At 50.0% G+C, this 25,920-nt stretch overlaps 1 protein-coding gene across 3 annotated transcripts in view; it reads right to left on the bottom strand.

Moving 5' to 3' along the window:
• Window positions 1-5,197: 5,197 nt before the first annotated feature.
• Window positions 5,198-25,920, bottom strand: part of COL4A2 (collagen type IV alpha 2 chain) — a 188,051-nt gene continuing 167,328 nt past the window's right edge. For 2 of the 3 annotated variants that reach the window (XM_036011456.1, XM_036011455.1), the window contains exons 35-48: window positions 23,709-23,772; window positions 23,430-23,504; window positions 20,321-20,428; window positions 19,464-19,571; window positions 18,429-18,500; window positions 17,378-17,503; window positions 14,392-14,508; window positions 13,735-13,896; window positions 13,523-13,621; window positions 12,995-13,141; window positions 12,732-12,848; window positions 11,314-11,505; window positions 9,704-9,990; window positions 5,198-6,336 (exon numbers count right to left, since the gene is read on the bottom strand). In XM_036011456.1, the coding sequence (XP_035867349.1) occupies window positions 6,079-6,336; window positions 9,704-9,990; window positions 11,314-11,505; window positions 12,732-12,848; window positions 12,995-13,141; window positions 13,523-13,621; window positions 13,735-13,896; window positions 14,392-14,508; window positions 17,378-17,503; window positions 18,429-18,500; window positions 19,464-19,571; window positions 20,321-20,428; window positions 23,430-23,504; window positions 23,709-23,772 (1,932 nt within the window). In that variant the 3' untranslated portion in view covers window positions 5,198-6,078. The remainder of the gene's footprint in view (window positions 6,337-9,703; window positions 9,991-11,313; window positions 11,506-12,731; window positions 12,849-12,994; window positions 13,142-13,522; window positions 13,622-13,734; window positions 13,897-14,391; window positions 14,509-17,377; window positions 17,504-18,428; window positions 18,501-19,463; window positions 19,572-20,320; window positions 20,429-23,429; window positions 23,505-23,708; window positions 23,773-25,920) is intronic. The other variant, XM_028526656.2, reaches the window with a different exon arrangement.

Below are 25,920 nucleotides of genomic sequence, written 5' to 3'. Positions count from 1 at the left end.
GGTGCTTCTATTGTTAGAAGTTGCACTGAATCCTTCCTGAATATTTGGATCAGCTCATCTGCCTAGTTGTCTTGATGACATGAATTCCAATAATAGAAGCAAAAGTAAAAGCTCCGTTTCTGCTAAGTTCTGCTTGGGCCACCTGGGCTGTTACTGAGCTGAAACCCCTTTTCTGCTGGTTGGTGGGTGCATCACTTTGTTGTTAGAAGATACTAAGGTGGGGAAGCTGTGAGACAATGGGTTTCATTTTCTTAGAAATTTAACTGAGAGCATGTAGGCCAGACTTGGGGCTCTCTGGTTGGGAAAGGGACGTCTCAGCCAGCTCAGGCTGTTGTAACAAAACACAGATTGGGCGGCGTAAGCAGCAGACATTTACGTCTGACAGTTCTGGAGGCTGGAAAGTCCAACATCAGGGTGACAGACGATACATTTTCTGGTGAGGGCTCTCTTCCTGACTTGCACAAGGCCTCCTTGTCGACGTGCCCTCGTGTGGTGGAGGGAGAGAGAGCTCTGATCTCCTTCTTCTCTTGTAAGGGCGCTGGTCTGATCACAGGGCCCTCCCCTCATCCTGTCCCAAAGGCCCCACCTCCAAACACCATCATACTGGGGGGTAGGGCTTCAGCACATGGGTTTTAGGGGGGCACAAGCATTCAGCCTGTAATAGAAAGCAAAATGTGGCAGAAGGCTAGTGAGAAACGTTTCATGAGTAGGGCTTTTCTGCGGGGAGGTGTGCAGTTATGTTTCTGAGTGCCTGTGAGCTGTGTCCCAGGGCTGCCTCCTGCTCCGCAAGGTACAGAGCCTGGAGCGTCCCTGAGGCACCTCTGCTGAGGTGCCCTGTGACTGCAGACAATCTCAAGTTCTCTGGTTTCTTTTCTGAAGATTTAATTTATTTACTTTTAGAGAAAGGGGAAGGGAGGGAGAGAAATATCAATGTGTGAGAGCTACATGGATCAGTTGTCTCTTGCTTGTCCCCAGCCAGGAACCTGGCCCGCAAACCAGGCATGTCCTCGGTCTGGGAATTGAACTGACCTTTCGGTTCTCAGGCCAGCGATCAGTCCACTGAGTGACACCAGCCAGGGCTGGTCTCCAGTTTCAATTTCCCAACGAGCACATTGAAAGGTGAAAATGGATTAGTTTGATTACTTTTCACTGATTTGGTTTAATTTGCCATTGTATGGGCAGAAGTTGTATTAATTCTCTGTCAAATGCTTTTTTTTTAGTGACACGGGAGGAAATGTGCTCTCTAGGGAGATCCAGGAGCTTGTCTTTGAACACACTGAGGGAAAGAGCGTCCCAGGAAATGACTTCATGCCTGAAGGCAGGGCTGGCCGATGCATTCCGAAGGCCCCTGTCACCTGGATATCCTTCGATTCTCTTGCCCACCTGCCCTGAGCACCTGCAGCCAGTGCCCCCGAGTGGGGGATTGCCCAGGAATGGAACGTTCTCCACTGAAGACACTTAAGCATTTCACTCTTTATTGTTACTCTAAAAATAAATAGGCTTCACTCCTGGCTCTGTTCCAAGTGGACTTTCAAGAGCCAGCCTGGGTTCTCCCTTGTTCGGGGGCCTGGTCCTCATGGGTTTCTGCCTGTGACCTCATGTGGGCCCCGTTCCCAACCCGGGAACCAGGTCAGTTCTGGGGGAGCTTCAGGTTGTTCAGCTGTGTGACCCAACTGGTGGGGATGGACGGGATTTTTCTGCTGGATGTGGATTTGAGCCGGTGCCCTTGAACATTCCTTCCATTGATGCCTTTGTATAATCGCAGCTGCCCCAGGAGGCCTCGAACAGCCCTGGGTTAACCTGCTGTGCCTGAACTTGGAGCCATTGCTGCAGATTTTCGCCTGGGGCCCCAAAGTGTCCTCATACAGATAAAAACTTTCTCAACATCTAGATGGAGGTTTCCTGGTGCCCTTGAGGCATCGTGCTTGGCGGAGGCGTCTGGGAAGTTTTGGGTTGGGTATGTTGCAATCTGGGTGCTGCAAGCCATGGTTTCCTTTTTCCAGGCCAGTATGCTGGTTTCTTAGAAGTATTGTACAACTTCGTCCTTTCTGAACCTGCCAGCCTGGGTGGAGCAGGGCTGCCTGCTGTGCCGGGAAGGCCCCCTCACACAAGTATCTGGCAGTCACAGCACCTCCAGCATGTACTGTGTCTTGCTGTGTGTAATGCACACTTTTACTCAAATTTTTGAGGGAAAAATAAAGATGCATATTATACATGGGCAGTACTAATTCCATATCAGTATAAATGTCTTTAATTCTTTCATTTAAGCTTATGTGTTGAAAGTAACCTAGAAAGCAATAATGATGTCCATATGTAAGATAATACCTTGGAATGCGATAATTGGTTTTATTTCAAAATATAAATAAATAAATAATTGAATTAAAAAATTAAAACAAAAGGTTTTTTCCCTGAAAGTTTGGACCAAGAACGTGGGTGTGCGTTATACACAGGAGTGTATTTTACGTGGTGAGACACGGTAGTTTCCCTATGAAAGCGCTGAGCCCGGTACTCGAAGCCAGTGACATGGATCAGAGAGATGGTGCTTGTCCTCCAGGGAGAAGGGGAAATGGAAGTGACTTCTGCCTCCGCCTCCTGTTTCAGGGTGACCCTGATTGTGCAGAGTGCCTGCTATGGATGACAACTAGAGTTTGACCCTTGAGCAGCACGGGGGTTGGGCGCGCCGAGCCCCACACAGCCAAAAATCTGCATGTAACTTTTGACTCTCCCCAACTTAACTACTAATGGCCTTCTGCTGACCAGAAGTCTTACCAATAACAGTTAACACATAATTTGTATGTTACATATATTATATACTCTATTCTTTCAATACAGTAAGTTAGAAAAAAGAGTGTTATTCAGGAAGAGAAAATATGTTTCCTGTACTGCACGTGTTTATTGGAAAGAACCTGTGAATAAGTGGACATGTGCGGTTCAAACCTATTTTGTTCACGGGGCAACTGTAAGGACTTTGAGGAAGGCAAGGCCCTGGCACCCAAGACCTCGTGTCTGGGAGCCAACGTGTGGTTTGTCCAGGTGTTTGGCGTGCTCTGGAGGCAAAATCTGCTCCATCTGTGGTTGGGGGAGTCCCAGATTGTACTTTCCTTTATGTCATTTGGTTGAGCGGGCCTCGTACCCCCATGGCGCGCTCCTACCTGTCCTCATTATGATATTTCACCCCGTTCCTGAGCGCTCTCTCTCTGTGGCCCAGAGGGCTCTCTGAGCCTTCCCACTTCTCAAAGCTGGGCCCTTTGGCCCTGCACAGTTGGAACTGGATGGAGCTGCTGTGCCTGCAGTGTGGACCCTGAACATGCATGTGCAGCTGGCCTGGTCTTTCTGTGTGCCTGTTCTGAAAGCTGCTGGGCTGAGGATGCCCCTTTGCAGGACCTTTGCAGCAAGCAACTGCTCAGCCTGCGAGTGTTTGTGTTACTCTCTGTCCTACCCTCCCTTGGATTAGCCTTGAACTCACTGGCCCATCTGCCAGAAGGAGAGTCTGGAAGGCAGCTGGTTTGAGGGTGTGAGGACCAAAGCCCAGAGCAATGAAAGGTGTGCCTAAGGCCAGAGTCCACTGGTGGCTGGAAAGGGACACACATCCAGGTTTCACTCAAGTCCAGGCCCTTCCCGGTTAGGGCTCCAGGGAACCTGACTCTGGGCTTTGCATGTGTCATTCCATTTGCTGCTGTTTGTTCTGTTTTGCCAATTTGGTTTGGTTGTTTGGGCCTCTGCCCGGCAGACACCCACTGCCCAAGATAAGTGGGGGCATGCTGGCCTGGGGAGGGCTGCTTGCAGGATGCAGTGTGTGTCTCCAGGGGCACTTCCCACTGTTCTTGGCCTCTCTGAGCCCTTTACTCCCTTGTGTGGCAGAGAAGCTGGACCCTGACCCCATGTGATGAAATAGCCTCTTTGGAAATGGCTGTAGTTTCACAGCCAGTTCATGCCATTGCATGGCCACAGCTTCCAAGCCTGCCTCCACCCACCCGCCCTTGCCCTTTGTTCTTGACCTTGGCCATGGAAGGGAGATAGGACTCTGTGAGTTAGCCCTGAATTCTGCAAGTTGCTAAGAGTCCGTCTGCAGGTGGGGAGGGTATCAGGAGCTCCCAGGGTGTATGTCTCCCTGGTGTCCAGTGCTCTGGCTCAGCACCTGACCCAGAAGTGTGAACCGCATAGAACCAAGTGGAGCAGGAATCTTCAGAACAGTGACGAACTTTGTGTCTGCTCCCTGGATTGTGGCGAATGGAGTCTAGAATAAATAGCTACCTCTGTAAGCTTTGTGGAGAGGCACTGTGCCCAACTTGTTGCTATAGCTGTTGCTATGGAAACCAGGTGTGTACAGGTGTAGCTACCTTACATCAGCCTCATCTGGTTCTCTGCCTCTCCTTGGGATGCTGCAGGAGCCCACTCAGCCATTAAGTGCAGAGAGTCTTATGGAATCCCTGACTATGGGGGACCAGAACTGGAGATCGAAAATGTCCCTTTCCCATGCCTGGGTGGGGCAATCCGAGGCTTCTTCTGTGGCCATCCTTAGTGGGTCCCTAGCAGGATAAAGCCCGAAATTGCCAAGGTCAGCAGCCTCCTTAGTAAGATGCCCTCCTTCCTGGGTTCACTCTGTCCAGCTCCCACCCCATTCACTGGAATTGTGTCCCCAAATAACCCTCCTGTGCAGGGTCCTCGTCTCAGTCAGCTTCTGAGGGAATGCAGGCCAAGACAGCTGCTGATCTATTTCAAATAACATTATCAAGTGGAATACTTATTTTGTTAGGTGGAAATTATTCTTGGAAAAAGTTTAATATGAAATTGGATTATAAAGGGTAAAAAGCAATTTTGTGAGTTGGGTTCCCAAGGGTCAGCCAGGTTCCAGAAAAAAAAAAAAAGCCAGAAATATGTCTTAGAGGCTATTTCTAGGAAATACTGAGATTTGACTTGGGACATTATGTTGGAATGAATTGCATGACTTTGGAAGTTCCTTTGTGAAGGACTGATCGCCCTAATTCCCATGAGTGTGGTTAGGGTGCTTTCTGTAAACATGAATGCATTATAAACACAAAGACAATTCCCCGAGAGTGGAATGACAATACCATAGACTTGGGTTTGAGTCTGCCAAAATTCAAACTAGCTCCAGGGCCAGATGCAATGCCTTGGGGTCACTGCAAATTCTGCACTCTACAGACTTGAGAAAATTTAGGCAGTCAACAACCGGGGGTATAAAGATGTCCAAAATCAATGTTTATTCCACAGTCATTATACAGGACATTAATATTTAGTCATGGGAATACAATTTACAACAAAAAATGGAGGGTAAATCTCAGGACAGCCTGGGGCCAGTGGGAACGCCACTTCTGACTATACGGGTTTGCTGTCAAATAGCCTGGCCGACAACAGACAGTTAGTAGGTCTTTGTTGCTACCAGAGTTTTGCCAAACCCAGTGGTCTGTACGGGTGTGGTGGAAAGCATGACAGCTGGTATGTGGCTGCCAGCATCTTTCTGGCCTTGAGGGGCTGGGATAATTTATACCATGAGAATTTGGGAGAAGAGCGTGCTGTCATCATGTTGGCTTGGGGGGCAGGATGGGAGCCACCCCCCAGGAGACCTTCATGGGGGAACAGTGGGAATGAGTTCAGGAGCCCTTGGGCTGTATGGCTTCATTTGTCTACACCAGCCCATTAAGTGAGTTAAGTAAGCGGGTTGTCTGTGGGGTTTGAAAGTGCAGGGACTATACGAGGTGCAGGTACATAGGCAGACATTAGTTGCACCTAGCGTGTACAAGTCTAGTATGGCCTGAGAGGGAGTGCTGGGGCTGTTAACTGTTTTCCCTTTCGGAGGGTCAGGGGGTCATAGGGAGGGCTTCATTCTGGAGAGTGAGGACAGTGACTAGCACCTGTGGATAGATGACAAGTGGCTATTTGGTATAAGAGCTGGTGCTGAATCCTTTGGTGGACTTTTTGTTTGTTTTTAAAGAAAAAACATGAAGTCATCGTTTGGGTCAGCACCTGAGGTAATAAGTTAAGCACCAAAGTGGCCCCCCAGGCTGGAGGCGAACCTGCAGAGAAGTGCGTCGGGTGGGGCAGCCCCGGGACCTCGCCTCACAGGTTCTTCATGCACACCTGGCAGCGGCTGATGTGCGTCCGGATGAGCCCCGCCTTGAGCGTGTCGGGGGAGGGCGAGCTCTGGAAGTTCTGCTCGGGGATGGTGGTGAGCCAAAAGCTGTACTTGTTGGCGAAGTAGTGGCAGGTTCCCCGGGCCCCATTGCACTCGATGAACGGCGTGGCGCGGAAGTCCTCCAGACAGCTGCCTGGGGACATCAGCGACTGGCCGCCACCTTCATCGCCTGCGGCAGTGTGCTGCGGAGGAGAGTGGGGCAGGCTGTAATTGATGCGCTTTCCCCCTAACTGAAAACAACCTCGAACATTTATTATGTCAACACAGACCACCACTTGCAGCATACTCTTTACTGCTAGGGGCTAGGCTAAATAAATCCGGCTAGATAGGCGAAGGCGGAGCAGTGCCAGGCTGCTGCAGGGGAGGGTTCATGGACATAAATGGATAGTCCTGATTTGTTACTAAGTGACAACTAGAACAAAAGCAAAAGCAGGTTATAATCATTAATATAGTTGACTAAACTTGGGGGCAAAAATATTACCTCCCCAATTATCCACTCAAAGAATGCAGCATTTGGCTGGCAGGAGGGATACCAAAATGTTAACTTTTGTGTGCCCTGGCTGGCGTAGCTCAGTGGATTGAGTGCGGGCTGCGAACCAAAGCATCGCAGGTTCGATTCCCAGTCAGGGCACATGCCTGGGTTGCAGGCCACGGCCCCCAGGAACCGCACATTAATGTTTCTCTCTCTCTTTCTCCCTCCCTTCCCTCTCTAAAAATAAATAAAATAAAATTAAAAAAATGTTAACTTTTGTTTTAAAGGAAAGATAAAATTAAGATATGGGTCAGCACTGGAGGGTAAGTTAAAATAAGCAGTCTCTCCAAAAGTGACCCCTGCCCTCCACTCCTCTGCTAGACTATGAAGAGGAAGGAAGTACGTATGAGTGGTTTTCGTTAGTTTTCTTTTTAGAGAATCTCTACTTGTTGATTTTTCCACAACGAACATGTACTACTTGTGTAATTTATGTTTTTTCAGAGGTTGTTAAGCCATCAGTCCCTTGAGACGATCCAGCAGGTACCAGCTGGGAGACTAGGACAAGGGTTGGGGAATTTTCTTTGCCACTTCTGACTTCTATTTTTTGTTTGTTTGCTTGTTTCACAAACATTTTTAGCTCCATGAAGGTGCATGGTAGGCCCTTGGATCTCCAAGTTAATCTATTAAAAAATGTTGTTTAGCTTGGTCGAGCAAGCTTTGAGTGGTGAGTGTGTTGTCAGAATCCGTTAATTTAGAACAGGAATACCTCATCTGCAGTTTGCAGAGAACAAGAGGCTGTCCTGGGATGTATTTGGGCAGGGACTGGCAGAAACCAAAAACCTTTGGAAAGTTTTCTGCTCACAAAATGCAGAAGCCTTTCTAACCCAGAGCTACCGTGTTCTTGTTTATGGTAAATGGGCTGGGAGAAGCAGACATATTGTAACAGGGTGCAGCCAAGAGGGGGGGCCCAAACAGGGATTTGGAATGGGGCCCAGAACTCAAGGTGTTCAGGAAATATTAGGATGTCCTCACCCCCACTCCCACAGGTGTGGGTTGGGGGAAGGGACACATGGAGCAGGGCCATTCAGAGCTGTTTTGCATAGCAACAGCTTTGCAGCTAACCTCTGGTGTGGTCATTTAACATATCTATAGCCTTTCACTGGTTACATAGATATGTTAAATAGCTGTGGCCGTGCTCTGAGCCAGGGAAATGGAAGTAACTTCCCCACCAAGATGTAAGGGGAGGGGGCAAGTCCCCCGAGCTACAGCGCCTTCGTGGGAGCTTGGAGAAGATTGGCTCCATGACATGAGGCCACACCTGCCCAGACTCACAATGGCAGCCCAGTGAAGCTGGAAAGATATGAGAGGGCTGGCAAGTGTGGTCAGTGGTGGGAGGAGTTGGAAATGGGGGTGCAGAGGAAGATTGGCGCAGGGATTTAAACCAAGACAAGGCAGCCATTGCATTGGAAGGAGAACCATGTGGAGACCCCCTCGGCCTTAGGAGAAAGAACCATGTGGTCTTTAGCAGAGTAGGGACCCCCGCAGCACTGTGAGGGAGAGAATCACGCAGCTTTGGCGGAGTGGAGACCCCTACGACCATTGTGCAGAGAGGACCATGCGGCGGGGGCAGTGGAGAGAACCTTGTGGTTTTGCCAGAGTGGGGAGCCCTGCAGCTTTAGAAGGGGGAACCACCACCCGGCTTTAGCAGAGATCCCGGCGACACAGCTGATGGTACTGACAACCGAGGGAGGCCTACCAGCCAAGACAGATCACTGGGAAGAACTGGGGGCTGCCTGAGCCACAGACTTCTATTTCTTTTCCTGAGATACGGTACTCCAGACTGGGCAAAGGGGGAAAGAAGGACTGTGTGTGTTTATAGGTGGTTTAAGGGACTTTGGGATTTTGATGAAGACATTAGGTCACTACTTTAAGTCTGTACAGCATTAAATAAACATTTCCTTTCCTTTTCATGAATCTCTGGCATCGAGATGTCTTTCCTCTGGCGGCGGACATAACGAACCTGGGGGGTTCCTTTCAGGTAATCATACATTGCCTTGCCCCCCCCCCCCCCCCCCCCCCCCGCTTATGCTTGGTAATAGTATCTTCACGAGGCATCCCAGGCCCCACTTTGGTCTGTGAGAGCCAAGGCCATCCTGGGAGCTGCCCAGGCAGGCCTCCTAAGGAGCTCCCTGGGGCTGCCGGGACAGGGTCACGAGGAAGCACCAGGCTGGACGCCCCAGAGCTGGGAGCAGCCAGGCTAAGTAAGGGCTCTGAGTTTCTGTGAATCAATTTCTATGTTATGGTATTAATGTAATTTATGAAATATTTAACACGTTGGGCATGCAGTCACTATAGCTGGAGTTATGGCAGTCATAATCCATATAAATGAGACAGAAGACCCACTGCCCCCACTGGACTCTCCTTTCTCCCTACGATAGTGGAGAAAGCAGGAAAACTGTAAGGGACGTTACCACCGTGCAGTCACTCCCCTAAATGTTAAACTAAACGTAAACTGGCCAAAACTGTGCATCCTCTGCTTTATACCCAAAGGCAATCTGACTCTGGTATTTCAGGATTTTCCTCATCAGCATACATGTATCTGTCTTAAACCAACCAGCTAATGGATATTTCTTGAGGGCATTCTAGGTTCTAGACAGATTTTACATAAGCTACTTAGGATTCTAGACAAAATTCTTCCCTATGTTTAGCTTTGGGATAAACCAGAAGAGTTTTACCTCTGCTGTTCTGCTTAGGAAGTTGGATAACAAACCAAATAAGTCCTAATTCCAAAGGCTTGCTGGCAAGTGGATGGGTCCCCTCTGGGTGGGGCAGCCCCAGGCCTAGGCCGTAGCTGAGTTAACAAAGTGCAGGCAAAAGTGCAGGCTACATTCCAGCTCCCACCGCCCCCCGGGGCCAGGTGCCCTCATGCCCCGCACAACCTGAACACCTGTCCTGTCTGATGATTCTCACAAAGGCAGCTGTTCTTGCTGCTTCCCCAGTCAGGGTGTGGTTGCGGGGAGGAGCTATATTTCTAACTGGTTCTACGTTCTGAGAGAGTGCTGGCCAGCACCACATACCATGAGGAAGGAATATCCGATCCACAGGCTTCGCCATCCAGCCGGGCAGTGGGGGATGGAGACATCCTGACTGTGGACTGCTATGGCAACGGCCGGGGCCTCGCACACGGAGCAGCGGCTGATGTAGGGCTTGATTTCGTCCTCGGCCACAGGCATCATAGGTAGCGGGGCAGTGGTGGAGAGCCAGTAGGACTTGTCGTTCCGGCTGGCGTAGTAGCAGATGTCCCCGGGGTTGCAGTATAGGAAGGGCATGGTGCTGAACCGAGCCAGGCAGGAGCCTGCCAGCCCTGTGGAAGGAGGTGACAGCTGAGTGTGGCTGGGAAGCCGCTCCTCCAGGCCCAGCCGGGCTCGGGAGGCCCACGTCAGGGACCTGCCCCAGTGGCCTGCCCCAGTGGCCATTTGGAGGGGCTCGGCTGACCGGTGGGGCCCAAGCCAATGATCATTTTGAGGGGTACAGACTACATTGGCATTTCAGCCCTGCCCTTCTAGAAGTTCTTACACATACCTCTGCACTAAGCTAGGTCGACAGGGAACGGCATCTTTACGACTAGCACCCTGGGTAAGGCCCATGGTGGGGGGTCTTAAAGCACCAGCCCCAAGGAACCCCTGCTGGCATCCACGATGAGGGCCTAGCTCATCACACCCCACGGCGCCCTCCCAGAAGGAGCTCTGGCCACTTCTACCTGCAAATAACTCTAGTGCTTCTGGGTAAAAAATATAAACTTTTTCTTATGGCCAGAGTGAAAGAGTTGAACAGGGTTAGCTTTTCTCACTGGCTGCTCATGAGTTTACAGCCAAAGGTGTGCTCCACCTTCAAGCACTGTGGCTGCCTCCTTGGCTCTGGGCCCAGCTTTCTCAAGCCTCTTCCCTTCTTTGCTCTGCCCCATTTTAAAGAAAACGTATTATGGAAGTAGAACGTCTAGACAGGAATGTGAACAATCATCAGGTTCAGGGTGACAGGTTTCCCCAGGCACTGTCCCTACCACGGACACCACAGGCTGCGGCATCCTCCCCATTCGAGCCCCAGCTTTTAATGTACACTTGCGACATTTTCTTTGTGCTTTTAAGTCATTTTAATTTGTTTTGGTAACCAGGCTTACTTGAATAGATCAAGCACATCTGTCCATATATCCCTTTCTCCTGGGGGTTCTATGTGACTCCCAGGCCCTCAGGGCCCTAGCCTGTTCACGGAAATTGGGGCAAAACAGCTGGTGGCCTTCAGGCAGAGGAGCCAGCACAAAGCTGGCTCTTGCGGGAGCCTGTGGAAGGTGCCGGCCAGTTGAAGGCAGGCTTCTGTGGTCCTGACCTGAGGGCATCAAAGGCCAATTTAACCTTTACTGAAACCTGGGGATGTGAAGGGCCCAGCGCCTTTGATCAGGAGAAGCTTACCTGCCTTAGAGGATTCATGAACCTCACTTTGGCCACTCGATCTTTTTTTTAAAAATTATTTTATTGTTGTTCAATTACAGTTGTCTGCATTTCCCCCCACCACAGCCAAACCCACCTCCCGCCCTTGCTTGCACCCTCCCCCATGGTTTTGGCCATGTGGCCACTCGATCTTGACAATCTCCAGCTGAGCTGGCCTTGGGGGCCCGGCGGGTGGTACCTACCTAGGTCCTGGTTGTGGGCCTTCTCCTGGCCTTCAAAATACAGCAGGCTGTATCCACTCCACAGCTTGTTCATGCCCACGGGGCACATGGGCTCCTGGTCTGTCTGGCTGTGCTTCACCAGGAGGTAGCCAATGCTGACACTGCGGCCAGGCATGCCGGGCAGGCCGGGGGTCCCGGGGCGGCCTGGCTCCCCTAGGGTCCGAAAGAAAGCAGCCACCTCTTAGCTGCCACATAGATCTTAGCCCACAGCCCTTGGGTGGCATCACATGGTGACATTTATAGCTGTCACTTGGCTTTCTTCTAAGGCTGGGATGCCAGTGGCTCTGCCCTTGTAGACCCAGAGCCTCCCGGGGAGGACCTGACCCACACTCTATGCTAGTAAGCACAGGGTGATGACAAGGAGGGTACTGAACAAGGGCACAGACTCAGTCGGCCTCGTGAGCTCTGCCCTCAGGCTGCACTGATGCTAAGCAAGAACTAAAACACCAGGAAGGGTCCCTGAATGTATTGAAGTCCAGCATACTTGGGCCACCCTTGGGGTCAGAAATATCCACTCAGGGGGCTGGGTTCTCTCCTCAGAGCACAGAAGAATGTCTACCTGCCCACAATAGGACAATCCTTCAAGTGTCTGAAATCGGCTGTGCTGATTAATCACGCCTTTCCATTCCACTTCCCTTGCAAGGACATTTTCACGTCTCGCCGCTTTCTCATAGGACATCCTCCACCCTGTGCTGTCTCGGTCTCCTAGACTGGGGGGTTCCTATCTGTCCGTGAGTGTCCTCAGATGTGTATTCCCCGTGTTACACAATCTGGCCATGGGCGAGTCCTTCTGGAGGTAGTACATCGCTCTGTCCTGAGATCTGGGAGCTGACAATGCAGCCTCATCCCATACTGAGCACAGGTGGATGACAAATCTCCAAATTTTTTTGCATGACTTGCTATCATTTCTGGCCTATTCCCTCCTGTACATGTACACATCATTTTAAGAAATCAGTGATACAAGACTTTACAATGACTCCTGTTAATATAATTAGTTTCTTTCAGCTCATTGTCTCAGGCCTTCAGATCTGTACGAATCTTGTCTCTCAGGCATGTCAACTGCTTCCTCCTCTGAGGCACCTGCATGTGTCTCAGAGGAAGGAAGGAAGCCAGTCTGTCCTGGAGACTCTGTGCCAGGTGTTCTGCTCAGGGGCTCTGCTGGGTGCAGGTGTTATTGGAGCGCATCCAGGACCAAGGCTGCAGGGAGGGTCCTAGGAGCTGAGCTGGGGTTTTGGAGTAGAAGGGGTGCAGTGTCTTGTCTCCGCTCACGTCAGCACGTGTCTGTTTGCTCCGTGCATACCACAGTCCATCTGTAACACCACAGCGGGGGCTGGAAGAACAGCCCTGCCCTCTGCCCCCTTTCATCGCCCATCACTCACCCTCCTGGCCAACTGGCCCCTGGTGTCCCACGGGTCCCAGCTCTCCTCGGAATCCGGGTGTGGCAGACACACCGCCTCTTCCCTGGGGCCCGGCCTTCCCTGGTTGCCCGCGTAGACCTGCACAGTCACCAGAACAGGTGTGAGGGCCACGGAAAGAGTGACACTGGTGTCTAACAAATGCTTTTCGGCAAGAAAACAAAAGTGAAAACAAAGCAAATAAGAAAAGGAGCCTTTTCCTTGTGGCTGTACAGCAGGACTCCTACCTGGTTCTCCTGGGGGACCCTGGGGTCCCATCTCTCCCTGTGTGCCTGGGGGGCCTCTCCTTCCCTGTGGACCCATTGGCCCGGGCTGGACAGTAATCCTCTGGGGGATTCCTGCAATCCCTGGGGATCCCAAAGGACCAGGGGCACCTAGAAAGGGAAGAGGAAGGCAGTTGACATAGGGAACCAATTGCTTTCTTTCTGTGATTTCTATGCTTTTTTTTTTTACCTGTTGAAATTAACCTTAGAGCTTTCTAGAACAATCTTGCTTTCAGAGATGAGATGGGTGATACTAACCCATCTGAGCAGCTGCGCAGTGCCTGCCCTTCCAAGAATTACTTTCGTTCACCTGCACACGTGCCCGCAGACCCTGTCTGCTTTCCCCCTTTGCACCTTTGGGTTTGGGCCACATGACCAAGACTGACTTTACGGTGTCCCCATGTCTGGAGGGGCAGGAATACTTCTGAAGTCCACTCCTGGTGGCAGGCGATCTACGTTGACAGCTTGGCAGGTGTGCTGATGGCCACTTACCCGGGAGTCCTCGGTCTCCTTTAGGTCCCTTCGGGCCTCGGTCGCCCACGCTTCCCGTGATTCCTGTGTTTCCCATGAATCCTGGCTCACCTCTGGGCCCTTTGAGACAAGGAGGACACTGAGGACACTCACCTGGGTGAGGAGTCCAGTCATCTCTGACCACTGCTGCCAGCTTCCCAGAGGACATGACCCGTTCGTGTGGGCACACTTACCTCTTTCTCCTGGGAGACCATGCACGCCAGGCCGGCCCTGGGGCCCAGGGTCCCCAACCCATCCTTTGGTCCCTGGGTTTCCTGGAGCTCCTGGGTTCCCCTCGTCTCCTTTGCTTCCAGGAAGAGCAGCAGGCCCAGGCAGCCCTGGGAGGCCCACGTAACCTATTGACAGGAGTCACAAGCACGGAGGGTTTAACCAGGAGGAAGGTGCAGCCGTGGCCACGGGCAGTGGCACTCACGGCTCCCAGGACGCTCTCCGGAGGCCACTTAGGAAGCCATCTGATTAAGGGATGGTCTCTGGCAAGTTTGTAACACTGGGAGACTTTTTTCTTTCTATTGTGGTAAAATATAAGTAACACTAATTTATCACTTTAACCATTTTTAGTGCCCACTTCAGTGGCTTTAAGCACACTCACATTGTTGTGCAGTCACCACCACCATCCATCTTGAACTGCGGCATCATCCCAAACTGAAACCCTGTCCCCGTTACCCACTGACTCCCCAGCCCCTCCCCTGGCCCTGGCAACGTCCACTCTCTTTTCCGTCTCCGTGAACTGGGCCCTTCCAGGGACCTCGCATGGCTGGAAGCACGCAATGCGTGCCCTTTTGTGTGTGCCCCGAGAGATCCCGATGCACAGAAGTGTGAGCCCTGCTTACCTTTCGGGCCAAATATCCCTGCCGGCCCTGGGTCACCAGGTGACCCAGAAATGTTGGAAGGGGGTGTGACGCCTGGAAACCCCTGAAGTCCTGGACTCCCAGTTGGGCCTCGGTGCCCTTAGAAGGGAAACAGAAGTTGTTTTTAGTATCAGCATCTGACTTTTTAATCTATGGTTTCCCCTACATGCTATCACCTGTCCGGGACCACAGCCACCAGGGACAGGCAATGGTGGAAGGTGCCCCGAGGCCAGGGAATGTCAAACACAGCTCTTGGGATGGGTACAGGGAGGCAGTGGCTTTGTGGCCCCCACTCCCACCAGCCTCGTCTGCTGTCAAAAGGGTCCGAGGGACCCACCTCTGCTGGGATCTCATCCTCACGGAGAGGCGAGTTGCTCAGAGCCTGCCTCATTGTGCCCCACCAGATAGCATCACCCGAGAGGTTATGTCTATTTGCTCTGCTAGCACTTGTTATGGGACAGGAGTTCCCAGGATTGGCAAGATGAGTCTTCTGAACTACACTGATATTTTTAATTTTCCCTGTGGCTATTCATCAGTGTCCTAGGTCCCAGCTATGGGAAGAGTCCATTTTCACTGCTCACAGAGTCTGCATTTGCCATTTGGCCTACTCACTAAGGTTGATGGGTGACTCCAGATCAATACTGGTGGCATTCCTGGACGAGCAGGAGAGACAGAATATTTGAGTCCCAGCTGGGGTCCCTGGTTCAACTCAGAGTGCAAACAAGAGTCCCTTAGGTGCCTATTTAGTGCCAGGTTTTTAACACCTTTGGGCCTCTCGTTGGTGGTTTCACTGCTTGAGCTGGCCCCCAAGCATCGTGCTGAAGTGCGGCCTAGTGTTCCTAAGCTTGCAAAGGCTGTGGGGTGCCTCAAGGAGAAAACGTGTGTTTAGGTGAGCTTCCTTCAGGCATGAGCTCAATGTTAATGAATCAACAATTTATACCGAATCAGGTATCTTTAAACAGAAACAGATACAACACAAGAGTACGTACAGATCAGTTGATGAATGTGTGACCCGGGGCTTGCAGGAACCAAACCCTGCCTGCATTTCCTTTAGAATTCCTTAACCCAACGTTTGCAGGATATAACTATTGCAAGTGACAAGAACTGACTGTACTTGAGTCAAAGGCTGGGGCCCTTTGGCACAAATAGAGGATAGACCCTGAAGGGCAACCCTCACAGAAGGAAATCTGTGGGAATCCTATTCTTCCTGTGCTGTAGCCGACACAACGTTTGTGCACGCGCGCCTGGCACAGCGGGGCAGGGGTGCTGCCCAGGCAGTGGCAGGAGGAATGGCCAGCAGGGAAGGAGACTCGTTTCTCCCTTAAGTACAATACTAGTATTTGTTTTCCCTTAAGGTCTGGGGACTCAGAGATTAGTACTGGAACACTGCAAAAAATCAGTGTCACGGTATCCAGGGACAATCCTCTGTACTGCAGAGGGAAGAGTGAGCTGGGACAGCACAGTGAAAATCTGTGAGACAGTAGTCTCTGTGTCCCCCACGTGGCTTCATGAGTAATTGCTATCCATCAACAGCACGAAGATACTTTCCCATTGGGAGGCTGTGGTTCCCAGCATGGGGGGATGGGATCCTGTTCATGCGACTTCTGAGTGGTACGAAGAAGCATTTCGAAAGGCGTCACCCTGGGCTCACTGACTGCAGGCAAAAGCAAGTGCGTTTACTAGACTGGGGGGTTAACCAGCTGCTACCTGTAGTTTGATATAAAATGATACCAAGTGAGCTGCTTCTAACTACTGTCACAAACTAGCTAAAACAGATGGTGAGTGGCTGTGACTAATGGCAGAAGCTCTCGGGTTAGAAGATGCCGACTGGACAGATTCCCACAAAAACATAATGAACTTAATTAACAGCAGTGAGAAGGCCTCTGTTGTTGAGGACATGGAACGAGCAGGAGTTAGTTTGCTGCAATCAGGGTCAAAATAGCTCCGTTTCCTTGGTGGCCCCATGAATCTTCCTAAGTACTGAGATAAATACCCCCAGTCTAATGAAGTCTAATGCAAGGCCATCTTGCAAAACTCGGAAGCAAATCATGATCCAAAGCCTGAATGGAAATACTTGAGGCTGCAAATTTGAGCTTCTGAAACTCACGCAAGGGAAAACAACAGATTGACATGATTTCCCTAGGCGTGGATAAGAGTATGAGTTCTGACCCGACATCTGCAAATGTCACTAGTGAAAGTCACCTTTCCTTAACCCCAGTAACCTGGTGGGTACAATGAAGGGTCTCTTCTGGCCTCCAGGACCACTCAGAAGCCACCAGGTCACTGGGCTATTGTGACTTTCATGCAGGACGAGGGCCTCATGAGGGGTAAGAGCTTTAACAAAGAGACGCTATGCTTCAGGACTGTTTGGGAGCCCGAGAGATGTCCCATGTCCCCTTGACGGACAGTGGGGAGCTACACAATATGTTCAGAGTTCTGAGAGACTCATGCTGCACAGGTGAACGTGTAATAGGATCACTTCAGGTAATTTAGGGATATCTTGGAGCACACATAGCTTTTTCAGTGGAGGTCACAGAAAGTTACCCTACAGTTTCATAGTATTAACCTTGAACAAATATCAAGGACTTAAACTATGCCAGGCACTTAGCTGGCGTACACACCAAGGAATGAGAGAGAGCTAGTTCCTGCTCTTGTGGAAACTGTATCTCATCAGCTGCAGAGTCTGGACAGCACCCTGTGTGAATCGGATATGAATACATGCAGTGTGATATTGATCACGATGTTGTGAGTGCTGCCTATGGGTCAGGACTGCATGCACCGTGTGGAGTTTGAGGTCCTTCTCTTCCCTCTGTTCCCACCACGGTGGGTCTCATCTCCATCCTCAAGGCACTCTCAGGGCAGACAGGTGAACTGACAAGCACGACTCCTCATCTCTCTCACTCGGACACGCAACAACATACTGGGTTCTGGTTATGCAGAAGGTAATGCTGGAAGTGTCTAGCCTTACCTGGAGCTCCTCGCTCCCCTTTTTGTCCTGGGACTCCGGCAGGGCCTGGAAGGATGTTGGGCTCTCCTGGCTCACCCCTGTCCCCAGCAGGACCTGGGAAACCTGGATCTCCATGGATGTCTTCACCTGTGTCAGGATTAAATGGAAGTAACATCACCTTCTTCAACCATGTACAGTGAAAGAACAGGAATGCTCTCCGATGGGACGTAAAAATAGAAGACCAGAAGGCAGCTGTGGTGATTTCAGCTTGCCATGTGGCCTCTGTGTCCCGCAGCCTGAGACTGGTACACCATTGCTTTGAACTGAATTATCTTCCCGAAATTCATATGTTGAAGGCTTAATTTCCCATGTGATGGTTTTTGGAGGTGGAGTGTTTGGGAGGTGACTGGGTTTAGATGAGGACACGAGGATGGGCCCCATGACGGGATAGTATGCACATAAGAGACCCTGGGGAACTTGTTCTCCCTCTCCACCATGCGGGGACACAGCGAGAAGGTGGCTGACTACAAGCCAGGGAGAGGGCTCTCACCAGGACCGTTGATACAGCCCTCACCGTATCAATGCCTGGATCTCGCTCGGACTTCCAGTCTGCAGATGGCGAGGAATAAATGTTTGCTGTGTGAGCCCCCAGTCTGTGTCACAGCAGCCCATGCCAAGACAGCATTATCCATTTCAGAGTATAAGCACAGCCCCAGGACGGGTGGGGCACCCACTACCTTCCCTTTGCCAATGAAATGCAAGATTACAGATGCTGGGGAAAATGTAAAACGTTTCTTTCTCCCTCCAAAAGCCAGATGGGCCTGTTTGACATGACTTCTGACTTAGGGGGATAGGTTCTTAGGGATCACATCTCTGTGGTCTGTAGGACCACAGGGACCCCAAGTCCACATGGCCTCAGGGATGATCAAACAGTCCTCATGGGGCAGTCCTGCTCTCTGAACTGACCCCAGCACATCCTGCATCCTAGTGGCCCTCCTTGTCTCCCTCCTGCCCAACCTGCTGGGCACAGCCGCGTGGCCACATGGCCCGTGCCTGCAACTGCCATGGGTACCTGGGGATCCTGGAGAGCCTTTGGTGCCTGGCAAGCCGTGCAGTCCACCGATGCCTTGGATGCCTGGTAAACCTGTGTGGGTTTCACTCACAGTTATTTCATGCATGGAGAGCAAAGAGAGCAACCCGTATAATAATTCAGACATGTGATACGGTCACCCATCCCATTTATTCAAACCCCCACAAAGGAGAAGCAGTTTAGCATCTAGTCTGAAGTATAAATGAATCACTTGTATGTCACCTGAGAGAACCAGTTAACTTAAAGGTGGATTTCCTAAAATCTTTACAGACTCATTAGAGCCAGGAGAGACCTGGGAAGTGGTAAATTCTGTTCCTCTTCTTAGAGCTTGAGTCACTGGACATATTTGGTTTCTAAAAATTGCCTGGAACCAGTAGCCTGGCATTAGGTCCATTCCGTCTGGACTCTTGAGGACAAACATTTCTAACCATTTCTAAAGTAGGACAAAGGACACAGGCAGCAATTCGTTCTGTGATGTGGAGTGACAGAGCAGCTGAAGACTTGCCCATGACCACGGGCCCAGCCAGCCTTGATTAGGGGCCTGTCAGGGCACCCAGGACCTGTCCCCTGAGCAGTGGCCTGTCCAGGTCAGGTGCATAACTCTCCAAACCCCACTAAGGGCTCCATCAGACCTCTGTCAGTGGGAAACCAGGAAGCCTGTGGTGGAACAACTTTGTGTCTGTCCCTTTGGCCCCTCCTTTGCACTGCCCACGTGTTGACCAAGGAGTAGGCCCTACAGCTTCCCGGGCGGTTTTCACTCATTTTTCTGGGGAGGGATGCACCTCTGCAGATTGAGAGGTCTGTCTTTCTCCCAGTGGGCCTGAGCAGCTGCAAACCCGGTTCTAGATGTGCTTTGTGTGGACAGCAAAGCACGCACACCCCCACCTTTGACCTCACACTGTCTTACAGAAAGCAGTGTGGAGAGAGGCCAACCTGGCTAATGGTGCCTCTCTGCAACTGGCAAATCTATTTCTAAAACACTTTGCATTTGTACCTGTGAAGAGAGAATGGTCGTACCTGGTAAGCCCGGAACACCTGGCCAGCCATAATCTCCTTTCTCACCAGGTACTCCAGCCCGGCCAGGATCTCCTTGCTGCCCTCTCAGGCCCGCCTGTCCTGGAAAGCCTGGGGAAGAAGGACATGTCCATAAGTTGAACACGGGAGCCCTGAAGCCCTTGGGAGAGGCCTACCTACCCAGCCCCCGGGTCCTGTCTGGATGGGACAGGAGGGGGTGCTTTTGGGGAGAGGACCACCTTTCCTTCAGGCAGATAATGCATGTGGCTTTGGACTCCACATTCAAGTTTAGTGGGTTTAGCTCAGCCTTGCCAAAGAGAGAACAGCTGTGTTTTCTTAGTCTTATCCTATCATCCAAATAGAAGTTTGGAGAGAACCCATGAAACAACCCCTTCAGGATTAGTCTGTCAGAATCACAGGTCCTGGGTGAAAAGTAAACAAAGCAAAAGCAGCAATAAACCAAAAAAGCATGAAACTAGTTCACTGTTTGCTTTCTGTCATTAACTTGGGATCCCCAAAGGAATTTCTACTTTCCCAAATTCGTGAAAGAGGATCTGCAACAAGAACTCAGTCTGTGTTTATGGAGAGACAGACACTGGGCCACACAGATGCTCCCCCACAGCCAGGTTGGTTGTTTCTGCGTGTTTGGTCCTAAGGCACAGCAACTCGCAAGAGCAGGCCTCCTAGTGTGAGGTGTGACCGTAGCAGACAAGTCCTTGGGGAAACTGGCTGCCTTTGTGCTGGGGCATCGGAGATTTGGAGGCTCCGCTGGACTCTGCCCCACTGGCCGCTGCACTGGGAAGCCATGCCCCGGGAGTGCAGGTGCTGGAGGAAGACTGTGTGACTGCAGGAGATTTTACCTGTTTGCCCTGTAGGTCCGGGAGGGCCTTGGGCTCCTTCTATGCCTGTTATCCCAGGGAAGCCAATGTCACCTTCTGCTCCTTTCTGTCCAAAGAATCCCTTTAGACCTGTAACCACAGATTTACTGCTCAGAACAAACCCCAGACAGTGCATCAAATGGGGGCTTGGTGCTCGCAGGGTTCAAGGGGATGCAAGGTAAAGGATGCCGCCATGCCACACGTAGTATTTCTGTGTGAATGGGGCTCAGCGACTAAACATGTTCCTTCATCAACGAATTTTTCACCTAATTCTTCCCTCTGAGCCTGCGATCAGCAGCCTCCAAGCTGGCACGTCCTGGTATTCACACCCTCCTGTAGCTCCTCCCACACCAACAGGGCTGAATTGTGTCACCACCAGGATACCGTGGAAGTCATGGCGTACCACTTCAAGCCCAGGACATGAAATTCACCCCTGCTTTCCCTGGTCATTTCTCTTGGATCGCTTGCTCTGGAGGAAGCCTCTGCCATGTTGTGAGGACACTCAAGCAGCCTCGAGAGAGGCCCTGGTGTCGAGGAACTGAGGCCTGCCACCTAGGGCTGTGTGAGAGCGGCATCCGGGGCGGATTCTCCAGCCCCAGTCCAGCATTCAGAAGATGCAGCCCTGCCGACCTCAGAGCTGGGGTCCCACGAAGGAACCAGTCAGAACCAGCTGTTCCCTACCCTCAGAAACATGTAACCCTTGTTGGTGTTCTAAGCCACTGCGCTTTGGTACCTTATTAAGCATTGACAGATAACTAATCAAAGCCCTTATGAGAGTGGCTTTTTTTTTAAACCCTCACCTAAGGATATGTATATATTGATTTTAGAGAGAGAGGAAGGGAGAGAGCGGGGGAGTAAAGAGAGAGAGACAGAGAGAAACACTGATGTGCAAGAAATACCAATCTGTTGCCTTCTGTATGCACCCCAACTGGGGATCAGACCTGTCACCTAAGTATGTGCTCTGACCGTGAATAAAACCTGCAGCCTTTTGGTACATGGGATGACACCAACTGAGCCACCTGGCCAGGGCCAGAGCAGTTTTTAATGTGTTATGTGCCATGAAATTCTGTGGGATTTGTTACACATGCAGATGTTTGAGCTTCTCCCAGAGGCGATGTAGCAGATCTAGGGTAAGGCCTGGAACCTGCATTTTTAACACGCACCTGAGGCGGTCATTGGGCAGACACAAAGAAGTGCTGCCTTCATGTCAGTGACATATTGTCAAATGTTTTGGTGGTTTCTGGTATGCTGGAAGGTTTTAACAACGTCAGACCAACCTGAATTCCACACAGTCACTTTTGCCCCGTGTCTTTTTAAATCCATGAGGCTATTGTGCAGACAAAATACTGTTAACATTTTTGTGGACTTGAAGAAAAACTACCTAAGAAATTCTGCTTATTTTCTATTGACTCTTTGACTATTTTGAAAATCTGCTCAAACCTCTATTTATCCAGTGCATCTGCTTTCCTAACCGCTGCTATCATCTCCACTCAAACTGAGTGAGTCCAGAGTAGCTTGTCACTTCATCCTCTGAGAGACCCAGCCACATCACCGGCTCCCCAAGGCCCCTCCCGTCTGGGAGCTGATCTGACTCAGGACCCCACACCCACTCCCTCTGCTGCGCAGGCTCTGTGGCTGACCTCACTCGGCACACTCACTTTTCTCAGGGTGAATGGGACACCTCCAGGGATGGTTGATAAACTGCCACTGCCCGTCTGCCCCTGTGATACAGACCCCTGGCGATGGGCAGAGTAGGAAGTTCTATTTCCTGGGCCCACAGCTGAACTACAATCTAAACATCCAGGGGTAACAACCATAATCCTTGGGGGAAAGTAACTTCTCTTCCCTGACATTTTCAGTTGCACAAATGGCATATGGAAAGATGGCTTCACATTTCTGCTATCATAAACCAAACTGCTGAAACACTGTATTTTTTGGACCATAAGATGTACCTAGGTTTTAGAGGAGGAAAATGGGAAAAAAATTTTTGAAGCAAAAAATGTGGTAAAATATTTAATAACATAGGTAACATAATATTTCACCAATGTAAACAGAACTCAACAGCAGCATTAACAACCATTATTCCTCCCAAATTTGGAGGGTGGGATGAGGGGAGTGTGTTTTATAGTCTGAAAGATACGGTAATTGTTCAGGACAGGAGATCCAGCCAGCCAAGACCCAGAAGGCTCAGCAGCCCGGGCTACCCTGTGACTGTGAGGAGAGCCATCGGGAGACCAAATCTCGATCCACATAAGTCCAGAGAGGCTAGTAGATGAGGTTACCTATTCCTGAGTGATCCGATCCCATGCTAGCCTGAATACTCCTTTCCATTCTGGAGCTCTTCTAGGTAAAGAACCAGGATAGCATCTTCCCTATTGGCCAATTGCGAGAACAGACTCTCCCGGCCTCCCACCAGAGGTATCCCTAGAAAGACTTGGGGTTCCAGGCAACTTAAGCAGTGTGGGATCCCCCAAAACAAGATGCCCAGAAGAAGATATCCTATCACTTGGTGAAAAAATATTTCAAATCCCTTGAGATATGACTATAGGCAGGGATTTTGACCTAGAATTTCAGGGATGCTCAGTGAGGAGGAATGAGCTCCTGTGCCCCATGAGGCCCCCGACTGCACACAGGGCCGGGGAGCTTCCCCTCCTTGTCTTGCTCAAGAGATGGGCCGGACTCCCACCGACCTTTCTTCTCGACCCTTCGCTATTTATGAGGTGCTCCACTCGTGGCACCATCTGCTTTGTGGCCTATAATGTGTCCCTGGAGTTTAGGCTCTGCTTTTTCCCATGAGTCTCGTTTTATAGGCCACATAAAATGTTGATTTTTATGAACGTTGATTCTGGCTATTTTCTCTTTCAGGGAGAGCCAGAGAGAGGTTTCCTGACTTTGTCTTCAGTTTTAATTTAACTGAAAACTTCAGAGCCTTCCTTGCACACTGGGCTTGAAGACCTCAAACTATTCCCTATAATGTGATCCATAGTGCTAACTGAATAGTGATAGATTTGGCAAGCCAGTTCATAAGTGACGACACGGAGAAGGGGTCAGGGCTGTGCTGAGAGGAAGAGTTGGAAAATGGCTTACGTACCTGGTGCTCCAGTGATACCTTGTTCCCCCTTCAGGCCTGGGCTTCCTGGTAAATTTATAGTGTCTCCAATATCACCTGTTGGGTGCAAAAGAAAGACGGTTGAGAACAGGTCTTCCTATTGGGATGTGGTTAGTTTTGTAACTTCTGTTGTGTTATATTCTTAATAAAAATAATTTGCTTCAAAATAACTAATAGCATCTGCAGATTGGACATCAGCACAACTTCCCAGAATGCTCAGGGTTGTAGGGGCCATATTTTCCTTGTCCAAGCAAAACTTACCAATGTCACCTGTGGGGCCAGCCTCGCCATAAAGACCTGTTCTCCCCGAAGAACCCTTGTCACCCTAGAGTCAAACATAAAACCATCTTAAGAGGCTATTCATAAAATAAGTTTGTAATTTTGAAGGTTAGTGTATACAACTATTCGATATGCTAAAAACAACACCCAATCCCTGGCTGGCATGGCTCAGTTGGTTGGAGCATCGTCCCTGAAACCAAAAAGTCATGGGTTGGATTCCCGGTCAGGACACATGACTAGGCTGCAGCTTTGGTCTCCAGTTGGGGTGCGTGTGAGAGGCAACCAATTGATGTTTCTCTCTCATGTTGATGTTTTACTCTCTCTCTCTCCTTCCCTTTCTGTCTAAAAAAAAAAAAAAGTAAAAAACCCCCAAGACTTGTGATGTCCTTATTTTGTAGAAAACCCCTTAAGTTTTTTCAATGCAATATAGTAGGTGGTTTGCTTATACCTTCTCATTAAATTGTAAAGTAGTAAAAATGAAACAAACTTGGCAGCTTTCTTGAAATGAATGACATGACTGATGCAACCACGGCCATAATGGCGGTGATAATAACCAGGGCTGATTGCTTCCTCACCCTCTGCCAGGCTTTCTATGGGTGAATGTGTTGGGTCCCATTTCAAGAGCTTTTGAAGTGTCACGACAACCCCATGAAGTAGGTGCTATTATTTCACATTTGACAGGTGAGGAAATTGAGGCACCAAGCTAATTAAGCTGCAGAACTGGGGTACTGATTTGTGCTGCCAGATTCCCCAACTTGCTCCATATCACATGGTTGTGCACTTCCATCTGTGGAGAGAGTGAGACTTCTAAACGACGTTCATTGTTGATAATGAGATGGGGAGGGTCTTTGGGTCACTCTGTGACTCCAAAGAAACCATGGTTTTATACCCTAGAGTCAAACACAAAACCATCTTCTAAAGTGCCTCTGCCTCAAAGGGAGGGTAGGACTTCTGGTCTGCCTTGCTCCCTCTGATCTCTACTTTAGCATCAGCCTCGGACTTCAGAACTGTTCTTTCCTAGCATGGCTTAACTTGTGTCTCTAAATGATTAATGAAGCCTTATTTTGTGGGAGGAGTAGGGAGGATGTGCCAGAGGGGGTACCCTTGCTTAACTCTCGATTTTTCTTTCTTAAAGCCTGCTTTATTAAAGCATAACTTACAGTGCAGTGCACTCATCTTAGATGCTCAATCAGTTCTTACTCATGTGACACCTAGACACAGAGCATGCAGCACTGTAAAAGTTCCTCTGTGCCCTTTCCTACTCAATAATCCTGCCTCTCTTCTGACTGGCCTCTATCAAATAGTCTTGTCATAAAGATGGAATCTTATCAATGTACTTCCTGTTTCTGGTCAATTTTGTTTGACATAGTCTGTGAGATTCATTTGTGTTTTTGCATTTATCAATAATTCTCATTTTACTCTTATGCATTAGTCCACTGTCTGAACACACCATGTTTATTTATTCTTCATCCTGCTGATGTTTCTCAGTGTTTGACTGTCATGGACAAAGCTGCTGGGAACACTGGCACATGGGTTCTTCAGTAGACAGAGGCGTCTCTTTGAAGCTGACCTAACTGCACATGAGGTGGTACAAGGTCCTCTCAGCTAGATTTTGGGGTGATGGAAGGAAGAGGCCTGAAGAATTCGGAGGACTTCATGTACACCAGGGTAGGCTGGGCAGAAGGCCAAGCCACAGCCTGTTGCTAAAGGTTCACTACAGGGTAGCTAGACCTTCTGACCGGCCCCAAATACACTGATCCAACTATGAATGGTAGAAACGGGTCAGTTGTATGCTGAGGACTGTGAGTGTATAATAGCTTTTAAATGAAAGGGGATAAAAAGAGAATTCCATGAAATGTAACCTGTGAAGAGCCAGTCCACGCCATGTTACATATACCATCCATACTGCACTCAATAAAACTGCGAAGAAGCTACTACCTGCATTTTATAGATGAGGACACAGGTGTGCAGAGGTGAGACCCCTTCTTGGGTCGGGGTCCACCACTGTTACCATGAAAACGTGGTGCCTGGAACACAGCGAGTGCTCCAAAGACATGAACTGAGTGAAGAAATGAGGAAGTGGCAGGCTGGTTGTCCTCCCATGCTATGATTCACACTGGGTTTTCAGTGCTGATGTCACATATATGCTGGAGTTGAGAGCTCAGATCTCTAGAAATTCAAGTTTTATTCTCTG

Source organism: Phyllostomus discolor, chromosome 11 (genome assembly GCF_004126475.2).
Source record: "Phyllostomus discolor isolate MPI-MPIP mPhyDis1 chromosome 11, mPhyDis1.pri.v3, whole genome shotgun sequence".
Classification (NCBI taxonomy): Eukaryota; Metazoa; Chordata; class Mammalia; order Chiroptera; family Phyllostomidae; genus Phyllostomus; species Phyllostomus discolor.
The sequence above is the reverse complement of the archived record's forward strand: the minus strand, read 5'-3'. Positions and strand labels throughout refer to the sequence as shown.